The following is a 10,694-nucleotide window of genomic DNA, read 5'->3' on the forward strand; positions in this document are numbered from 1 at the left end:
GGAGTAAAAAACAGAAGGTGGTATCACGATCTTCAGCTGAAGCCGAGTATAGGGGCATGGCCCACGGCATTTGTGAAATCCTTTGGCTTCGAAAACTTCTCTGGAGTCTTGGGGTTAAGTCAAAGGAAATCGTGAAGCTATATTGTGATAACAAGTCAGCAAGAGATATAGCTGATAATCCGGTGCAGCATGACAGGACAAAACATGTGGAGGTTGATCGGCATTTCATTAAAGAGAAGCTTGAGAAGAAGATTGTGTCTATACCGTTTGTGAATTCGGAGGAACAACTTGCAGATGTTCTTACTCATGTTGTATGTACTCGCAAGTTTGATGACTCACTTGTCAAGTTGGGCATGTGTGATATATATGCACCAACTTGAGGGGGAGTGTAGACGTGAGTCATAGTTTAGACTGAAAAAAAGGGAATGTAAATAGGGTAAATACTAGGAGTCCTTTATTAGGAAGGAAGGGTTTTGTATATATCCTGTTTTATTTGTTTCCTTGTAGGCTACGGATTGTATATGTATTTAGGTTTGAAGAAGTATCAAATAATATATGAAAATTCCCATATCATTCTTTTTGGTATCAGAGCCTTGTAACCCTAGAAACTACCGCTGCTGTGTTTGTCGGACGTAGTGGACGTATCGCAGCATCTCTGCTGCCCCGTGACTGGAAGAATTGCAGCACCTGTTTGGTTGGTTGCTGCCGTTCGCCATTGTTCAATGAATAAGTAAGACAAAGAAAATTAATGTTTAGAGTGAATAATAAAGAACATTCAACTGTTTTACTCCTGCCACTGCTGTTGCACTTTCCAAACGAATGAACTTGCAGTAAGTGTAAACTTTAGACTTCATTGACCCAAAGTAGCTTGAAGTCTTAATCATTAAAGTGTTCTTGTGGGGCTCTTAATCATTAAAGTCTTAATCATTGACCCTAAGTAGCTTGAAGTCTTAATCACTAAGTATAAAGTTTGGACCTTCCATTTCTCTCCTCTGTGAGAGATCTTCCCGCTGCATGTAAGGGTCTCTCTCTCATTTTGTGAGAGAATTTTAACAGTTGCAATTTCTCACCATCCCTCCCGTTTCTTCAATTTCCCCATCCGATTGCCGTTTTGAGAGTCGGAGGCTTGGAATTTTTCTTTTTACTTTCTGTGTTCTTTTCATACCGTAGTCCCCATCTTACAACCCCTTTTCCTCAACCTCACCCCTTCTATATTTCCATTACCAACTTGCACATCAGCCCATTTCAACCATGTTTTTCCCCACCATCTTCCTTCTCCCTTACCCAAAAATTAGATATTAAAGTTTTGGACCTAATTTGGAATTTCAATTTTTATACTTTAAGATTTGATTTTTGCTTTGGGTATGCTTGCCACTTTTTGGTTGATTTTGCTATGCCTTGGTCTTTGTAGACCCACTATAGTTTTGGATCCTTCATGGTGGCTATTTTGGTGGTTGCTAGCCGGAGACAAAGGGCGTGAGACTGTTTCTATTTGTTGGGGATTAAGGTTTTTCCGGATGTTTTTACTTTTGGGCTTATTGCTTTTGATGTCTTCTTGTTTTCGTTTGTTGCTGGTGCCCCTCTTAGTTCTTCTCACATTTGTGGATTTCACGTCTGCGGTGGTGGATCGGGCTTTATGAGAGTCATGTTTGACTTATCTTTTGATCGCTTGAAGATGACGCCTGTTGCTAGTTCCGGTTGGATGCTACAATACCATCTTTTACAGATCTCCCGTCGAGGCTTCAGTCTCTTCTTTGGTTCATCGGTTTCTGGTAGCGACGGTTGCAGGAAGATTAAAAAAGTTCTTTGCCTTTTGCTTTTTCTTGTTATGGGTTCCAATTTCTGTATTGGCCCAAACTTCTGTTTGTTTAGAAGGTCTTTTCTTTTCTCCTATGCTTGGTTTTGATTTTGGGCTTCCTTTCATGTAATCTTGCTTTGCTGGTAATGAAATTATCCTTGACCCCCCTCCCAAAAAAATAAAGAAAAAACCTTTGACATCCCAACTTATCTAGCAAACTCCTTAAATATTGGAAAGAAAGAAGATTATCTCTCCTCTTAATCTCTCTTTTCCTTCCCTTCCTTCTTACTTGAACGATTACAATTAAGTCATGTCAACATTGTATATTTATTTTTTATATAAATAATAAAACAAAGAACAAATTGTGAAAAAATAGGAGTGATGGGATAAAAATAGGAGGGAAGAGAATTTCACTCCTAAATATAGGCCTTTAAAGCATCTCCAATGGGGGCCTTATCATTCATGAGGCTACCACATTTCCAGCCTTAGCGAGAAATTTCATCCCAATGAGCCGAAAAATAGGGCTAGATCCACCACTTGGGCTAGCAACTTCCTTTCTTGGGTAGTATAAAATCGGGCTACATCTAGCCCAAAAAAACAGTGGGTTCCACAAAAAAAAGTAGCAACCTATGTGAGCAAAATTCTATCACTCTCACTCCACTTGCAAATACACTTATACTCTCCTTTTATTATTTTTTAAATTCTTTTTTCTCACTTATTTTTCTTGCAATTTGGCTAATTAATAAATGTTTTAAATTTCATAAGAATTAAAAATTTCAAATTGATTTAACGTTTATGGGCATTGATGGGTGAAATTTTCAAATATATATTTTTTTTCAATTGTATGGTACTAATTTACCAATTGATGCTAGATGAATTATTGTGTTATACATGAAAATCAAATTATTTCAGGGGACGAAGTGAGGGTTTATTTCTTTCAATGAATGAGTTTGAGATAAGAGAATCTAATCTAACAAACAATATATAAGTAATGAAATCTAACTTTGTCACAATTTGAACTTTTTAGGCTGAAGTATTCATAAAAAAAATTCAAGATAGAACATCCAAAACTTAACATAAGAAAAACTAAAAAAATAAAATAAAATCATCGCTTAATTAAATTATTATATAAATAAATATATATAACCAGATATATAGTCAGAATAAATTAGGCCTGGAAAATAGGTTGTGTTTGTCGTTTTCGTGTAACACCTGTTATCTTAATGGGTCGTGTCATGTCACATTCGTTATCTTAACGGGTCCTTAATATTTCGGGTCACTTTACCCAACAGGTAAAGTGACCTAACCTGTTAAGAAAAAAAAATTTCTTAAATTTGCACATACCACACATTGCCACATAAATGTTACTTCAAAACATTAATACATATTTCGTTTAAGTACTACATCTACCCTCGAAAATAAGAGCCTAATAAACAAACATCCATACACTACTAGCATATTACAAAATATTAAATGTGCAAGGATATGCAAAATGAAAGAGTTTTTGTTTTCAAGGTTGTGAAGCCTTTCTCAAAAGTTTAAACCTTGCCAATGGAATTCAAAGCTTGCATGTTATTACAAAATCCTCAATTTTCATCGATCATCATGAAATAAGATTTTCTAGCATCCACTAGTGTAAATATTTTAAATTGAAGATCGAATTCATTCATTATATTCATATAGGGCCAAGGAGTGTAGCTGTAAAAAAATCATCAAAATTGGAGTTAAAATAACCGTTAAATCGTGATTTTTCGTTCATAACCGTTGAAAAGTTTTGTCTCTCTACTTGACCTTTGAATGTTTGTTTTTGCGATTTTTGGCATATGTGATCTTGAAGCATATACAAACAAGCTTGACGGTTGGATAGTTGAAATTAGTTTCGTAGAATGCGTATCTCATCAAAACGATAAATTCACTAACACTTAGAGTTTATTTATACTTTCATTAAGTATAACATAAGATTTTGTGGTATCCACTAGTGTAAATATTTTAAATTGAAGATCGAATTCATTCATTGTATTCATATAGGGTCAAGGAGTGCAGCTGTAAAAAATCATCAAAATCGGAGTTAAAAAAACCATTAAATTGTGATTTTTCATTGATAACCGTCGAAAAGTTTTGTCCTGTTACTTGATCTCTAAATGTTTGATTTTTTCAATTTTTGGTGTATGCAATCTCGAAGTATATACAAACATGTTTGACAATTGGATTGTTGAAACTAGTTTTGTAGAATGCGTATCCCATCAAAACTATAGATTCACTAACACTTAAGAGTTTATTCACTTTCATTAAGTATAACATAAGATTTTGTGGTATCCACTAGTGTAAATATTTTAAATTGAAGATCAAATTTGTTCATTGTATTCATATAGGGTCAAGGAGTGTAGCTGTAAAAAATCATCAAAATCGGAGTTAAAATAACCGTTAAATCGTGATTTTTTGTTGATAACTATCGAAAAGTTTTGTCCCGTTACTTGATCTTTGAATGTTTATTTTTTGCGATTTTTAGCGTATGCAATCTCGAAGCATATACAAACAAGTTTGACGGTTAGAACGTTGAAATTAGTTTCGTAGAATGCGTATCTCATCAAAACAATAGATTCACTAACACTAAAGAGTTTATTCATACTTTCATTAAGTTTAACATAAGATTCACTAGTGTAAATATTTTAAATTGAAGATCAAATTCATTCATTGTATTCTTGTAGGGTCAAGGAGTGTAGTTGTAAAAAATCATCAAATCAGAGTTAAAATAACCGTTAAATCGTGATTTTTTGTTGATAATCGTCAAAAATTTTTGTCCCATTACTTGATCTCTGAATGTTTGTTTTTTGCGATTTTTGGCGTATGTGATCTTGAAGCATATACAAACAAATTTGACGGTTGGATCGTTGAAATTAGTTTCGTAGAATTCGTATACCATCAAGTTCAATGGTATGTGTGTGTATATATATATTTATTAAGTACATTTAAATTTATTTATTTTGTACGTATAACACTTAAGAAATTGAATGATACGTATATTTAAGCCGATCCAATAGTCACCAATATTTAATATTTAATTTAATATATATATATATATAATTATTATAGTTTTTAGGGGTATAAAATTGTTAAATTAATATATATATAATTATTATAGTATTTTTTTGGGGTTATAAATTATAAAATTAATATTTTGCTTATCGTGTATCGTGTTACTCACGTGTATACACGAACCAACCCGTTATCTTAACAGGTGCTTATTGGGTTACCTGATAATGGCCCGATTCGTGTTATCGTATCGATCCGAACTTCTGTTAATTTCGTGTCGTGTCGTGTTAGGTTATCGGGTTGTGTCAGAAATTGCCAAGCCTAGAAGAAATGGAGGAGGCTTCTCTACCCTCCTAAGAACACCCCTTATGAAGGCTTTATCCTCCATGAGGCTACCACATTTCTAGACTTAGCGAGAAATTTCATCCTAATGAGCCAAAAAATCGAGCTAGATCCACCACTGGGGCTAGCAATTTCATTTATTGGGTAGCATAAAATTGTCCTACATCTAGCCCCAAAAAACAATGGTCCCACAAAAAAAGTAGCAACCCATGTGAACAAAATTCTATCACTCTTCCTCCACTTGCAAATACACTTATACTCTCCTTTTATTATTTTTTAAATTCTTTTTTCTTATTTTTCTTGCAATTTAGCTATTTAATGATTGTTTTAAATTTTATAAGAATTAAAATTTCAAATTGATTTAACGTTCATGGGCATTGATGAGTGAAATTTTCAAATAATTTTTTTCAAAATTGTATGATACTAATTTACCAATTGATGCTAGGTAAATTGTTGTGTTATACGTGAAAATCAAATTATTTCAAAAGGCGAAGTGTGAGTTTGTTTCTTTTAACGGATGAGATTGAGATAAGGAAATTTAATCTAACGAATGATTCATAAGTGGAAATTTAACTTTATCACAATTTGAACATTTTAGCTTGAATGGTTCAAAAAAAAAAAAAAATTTAAGATAGCACGTCCAAAAATCAACTTAAGAAAAGCTAACACATAAAAAAAAAAATCATCACTAAATCAAATTACAACATAAATAAATATATATAGCTCCATATAGAGCCCGAAAAATATAGCACTTATTAGGAGAGATTCTTTTATAAAGACATAAAGAGCCCCTCACTAGGCTATATCCACCACTTTTCCAGCTCCATATAGAGTCCCTCGTTGGGGATGCTCTAATCTCTCTACCATTCAATCTCTTACTATTTGAACGGTCACGGTTAAGCCACGTTAACATTTTATATTGATTTATTTTATAAAGATAATAAGACAAAAAAATAATGTACGAAAGAAAGAAATTGAAGGAAATGAGAATAGAATGGTAGAAAAACCTATTAAAAAAGAAATAACCCTCGGGAAGAGATTCTTTATTTACTACCGACATCACAACACAATAAATCATGACGCCTTGAATGATCCGTCTCAATCGGACCTGCAATAAAAAAAATAGAAAATATGTTCTTTTAACACTATTAGATTTGGGTCCTCATCTCCGGCACGTGTGACCGACCTCGATTAAACTACGGAAAACCCACAAAACACCAATACGTGGCTTGTGTCTGTAGCAAAGCACAAAGCCGTTGTGTCGTTTGAGGTAATGGCAGAGCCCAAGGGCCTCCAGCCACTCACGCACCTGACTAACCTGACCGCACCGCTGGACTGGGGGGTGTTAATCCACCTTGACACGCTTGAGGCAAAATCCGATACTTGTTCTTCTCCTGCCACGTGTCCACTTCTTGCCATCCTATAAATGCAGCACCAACCCTCTTCAATCTAGCTCGGAAAACTGAACTTAAACGCTTGTGACTACTTCTTTTGGCAACCAACCCGATTTATCCATCCGAGTTTTTTGCTTCAGTTTTCAAGTTCTCGGTGCTTTTGTTGGACACCACCCCCCACCCAAAAAGAAAAAATGGGAAAAGCTTGGACCTTTCTTACCCAACTTCACACAGTTGCTGGGTAAAACTTCATTTTCTTGCTTTTTTAACATTTAATTTTTGGTTCGATTTTCTTTCCAATTTTTGTTTTTTTTTCTTCTGGGTTGATCGGTTATCTGACCCAAAAATTTCTTGACAATTTATGCAGGCCAGTGCTGATGTTGCTTTACCCTTTGTAAGCATCTCTCTCTCTCTCTCTCTTAAGTTTATTTCTTTTGATTAATTTGATGAAACCCAATAAGTAGATGAAGAAGTATTAATTTTTGGTTTTTTTTTGGTAAACAGTATTAATTTTTGGTTTTTGTTGCAATCGGCATGTATGTTTATATGATTTGAGTGTAGATATGCATCAGTGGTAGCCATAGAGAGCACATCCAAACTAGATGATGAGCAGTGGCTTGCCTATTGGATTATTTACTCTTTCCTCACTCTCGTGGAGATGTTGCTCCAACCAGCCCTCGAGTGGTAAGAACAAATTAAGAAACTTATCCATTTCGTTTAATTTTCAATTTTTTCGTTATTCAATTTTCAGTTTTGGTTTTCACTTTCTTTGAAAACTGAAATGGTTATCAAACGGGCTTTTGTTTTAAGTTTATCATAATTTAAGTTTATTAGTTTGTGATTAAGTTTGTTGGTGGTGGAATATTTGTAGGTTACCAATTTGGTACAATGTGAAACTTGTGTTTGTGGCATGGTTGGTTCTGCCACAGTTCAAGGGGGCAGCTTTCTTGTATGAGAGATATGTGAGAGATCAAGTCAGAAAGTATGGAGGGTTTAATAACCATCCCCAATATAACCGTCCCCAATCCAGCAAAACATCCCCCACTGGCAAAGCAAAGAACTCGTTTGTGCAGTTCATGAACCCCAAGACTGTGAGTTGTTCTTAATTTCAAGTTTTGATAATATTTCATTTTTCAAAGATTCTCCTTTGATTTATTCAATTTAAAAGCTCGTAAAAAAATATGGAGTGCGAAAATCGAATTCTTATTCTAATTCTCAAATGGGCCTTTTCTTTTCTACTTTTACACCTTTTAAGATTGATGTTTACGATTAATTATTCTAATTAATCCTTGGTTTGGTTAATGGCTAGGGGGAGCAGGAGGCTTATTGAAAGAGGCAGAGAAAGCAATCTAATTTCCTTGAAAAAATAAATTTCCCTAGCTGACTGGTGTGGATGAGTGCACTGATTGGAAGTTCTTCAACCTTTGCTTTCTTTTCTTACACTTTCGGCCTTTCACCTTACTTGTTTTCCATGTACAACTTCTAAAGTAGATGACTTTGATGCTCCTGTGTTCCTTCATCTGTAGTGTATAAGATCTCCACTTAGTGATCATTTCATTAGTGTGTAATGTATGACTTTTATTCAGCTCTTTGTACGCTACTTAGTCGATAATAATCCACCGCCTAATTTACTTTAGTCTTGATTGGACGTGAGCGGCTTGTGCATGTTCCGGGATCACGATTCTCTCTCTTCCTCTTTTCATTCTCTTCTATCTCCTCTTCTAATATTCTCTATTTTGTTTTTCTTTTTATAAAAAATTAATATAAGATATTAACGGAATTTAATGGTGACCATTTAAATATAAAAAATTAATATAAGAAGTTAACTTGATTTAACCGTGATTGTTCAAATAAGAGAAAAGAAAAAAAGAAAAAAGAATCTTACTTCCTCTTCCGGACCCTTGCTTTCACACAAATAATTATGAAACAAGAGAAACTCATTTTCTGGGACGATGTTTCAACTTTCTACGTCAGATCCAATTCCAACTTTCAACTCACAGATAATTATGAAACAGAAATAGTTATCACAATAAAAGTATTACCGTGTTGGTGTTTCAAATTAATAATTAGTATGATACGTTGTATTTTGTCACATAACTATCTGTCTAAGTTGGAAGTACCGTACTAAATGATATTTCACTGCATGGAAGTCTTGTTACAAAGTAGGAAGGGATTGGAAAATTTTAAGTTATCTTTAATATTTTAAAAATTGTTATTAACACTTTAAAATAATAATATTTTTATTAAAAACATTCTTAAAACACTAAATTATGTTGCTGAATAGGGGAAGAGAAACATTTATTGGATACACCAAGTGCCAAATGGCCCGATGAACCTGCATTGTATTATTGCATTCATGAAAGAAAATGTCTTCAAAGTTTGAACTTGAATTTTTTTCTAAGAACACTATTGTGCCAAGATAGCACCAAATCAATTGAAACCAACTCAAGCTAACTCATAGATAATATATCAAATGAAATGCAAGAACAAAATATAAAAGACACCAAGATTTTAATGAGGTTCTTCAACAGTCAGTATAACTGGAGGTTCCTCAACAGTCAGTGTAACTGGAGTATGTCCTCGGAGCTGTAGGAGCTCACCCAATAATCCACTATCAACCAAATGGAAGTTTACAAAGTGTTGGCAATCTCACAACTCAAACCTCAACACATCCAATAACTCTCACTGAACAAAGAAACAAATAGAGAAAGAAATATAGTGAGTAATTTCTTCTCTATACAAAGCTCAAAGCTATTACAACAACTAATACTTTGATGAATGATTGCTAACAAAAAAGAAGAGCACTTTCTTCTTCTCTTCAAAGTGGAGCTGCGGCACCTTTTCTAATTTTTGCTTCTCTCAAAACAAATGGCAGCAGCTGCTGCCTTACTAAAACCCTAGCCACCTCACGTGGCTTGCACATATGGGCTAAATAAAAGGACCCATTGAATGGGCTGCTGAGATGAATTAAAGCCCAATAGAATTTGGACACAAATCCAACAAACACCACTTTTGTCACCAAATTGCCTTTTTAAGCACACGGACCAACCCACTTATTTGCAGACAGACTGATATCTCGCTCGAGGAACAGCACAACCACCACATACGACCAACAGAGGGCCGCCGGCCGATGGGACACATCATGCATATGCCCTCCTCTCTCGCGTACAGAGGTCTTGATTTTTACACAGTTACCTTTTAGGTTGAAATGGAAAACGTACAGTTAGGCTTTGGCTATTGAATAATTAAGTTCTTTTAGTTTTCGTGGCAGTTCCTTCCCGGTCAATACGTGGTTTGCCATTTCCTGCCTTTTGATTTCCATGTTTAACAGGTTTGCTTGGAAAACTTACTGTTACTAACGTGATATTTTACCACATTGTAATTGTATCTTGTTTTGCAAATTTTGTTTACATATCATTAGTTGCACAACAAAGATGGCAATCTAGTGAGCATGTCCGAGAGGATGTTGCTAAAAATATCGTGAATTTATATTAACCAAAAGCTTATTTGGTTTGATTTGGTTTGGTTTGTAGAAGTTTTGGTTGTGAAGCACAGCCCCTAGTTGCTAAACAGCATTTTTTAGTCCAGTAATACTTCTCTTCTAGGTAGATGTCTAAGATTAAATTGATCCTCCTTTTAATTTTATTTGAGAACCTACGCGTTCGATCTTCTTCTGTCGAACAATTCCTTTCCATTCGGCCTTTTATTGTCCAAGGCGTCGAGATTTCAATAAAACAGCAGGAATTTTATTTAAAAAACCGAAAAAAAAGAAAAGTTTCGAACCTTTGACTTTGAGCGTGTTCTTTGTTTGAGAAGAAGATGAACACAAAAGCATTTTTGTTATGATTTCTTTTTTTTGGTCAAAGAGATTATTATTACAAATAACACACCTTACAACATAGGCACAAAAACCAAACAACTTCCGCCACCACAGCCATCTCCACCCTCTGAAACACGTCCATCAGCCAATTCCCATCCTCTGTGCAGTTGCGCCTCCACAGATGCCACCTCAAACCTCAACTTGCTACCAAAGCACAAACATAAACAATGGATAATCGACAACCAAGTGAACGGAGCCGACTATGATATGAAGTTCGTGGATACCACAAACGACACTGCCGGAGCAA

The 10,694-nt window shown here is 34.7% G+C and overlaps 1 protein-coding gene across 3 annotated transcripts; it reads left to right on the forward strand.

Moving 5' to 3' along the window:
* The first annotated feature begins 6,619 nt into the window (after nt 1–6,619).
* On the forward strand, nt 6,620–8,203 carry LOC137712811 (HVA22-like protein e). Of its 3 annotated transcripts, none has more exons than XM_068451977.2 (5): nt 6,620–6,808; nt 6,935–6,961; nt 7,129–7,251; nt 7,439–7,658; nt 7,877–8,203. In XM_068451977.2, exons 1-5 carry the CDS (start codon nt 6,762–6,764, stop codon nt 7,895–7,897), a joined length of 438 nt encoding a protein of 145 aa, XP_068308078.2. In that variant the 5' UTR covers nt 6,620–6,761; the 3' UTR covers nt 7,898–8,203. The 3 variants fall into 3 exon arrangements, with proteins under 3 accessions (XP_068308078.2, XP_068308079.1, XP_088539769.1); XM_068451978.2 differs by having other exon boundaries at nt 7,886–8,203; XM_088683643.1 differs by having other exon boundaries at nt 7,883–8,086.
* Nucleotides 8,204–10,694: the final 2,491 nt, after the last annotated feature.

The sequence above is a fragment of the Pyrus communis genome, chromosome 14 (assembly GCF_041283825.1).
Source record: "Pyrus communis isolate YQ-2024b chromosome 14, ASM4128382v1, whole genome shotgun sequence".
In the NCBI taxonomy this organism is placed as follows: domain Eukaryota; kingdom Viridiplantae; phylum Streptophyta; class Magnoliopsida; order Rosales; family Rosaceae; genus Pyrus; species Pyrus communis.

What these genes read in the sequence shown, in the direction of transcription:
- LOC137712811 (XM_068451977.2), top strand. Translation starts at nt 6,762, where the DNA reads ATGGGAAAAGCTTGGACCTTTCTTACCCAACTTCACACAGTTGCTGG. An exon ending in CTGATGTTGCTTTACCCTTT is followed by an intron (nt 6,962 to 7,128) that starts GTAAGCATCTCT and finishes ATTTGAGTGTAG; the next exon opens with ATATGCATCAGTGGTAGCCA. An exon ending in AGTTCATGAACCCCAAGACT is followed by an intron (nt 7,659 to 7,876) that starts GTGAGTTGTTCT and finishes GTTAATGGCTAG; the next exon opens with GGGGAGCAGGAGGCTTATTG.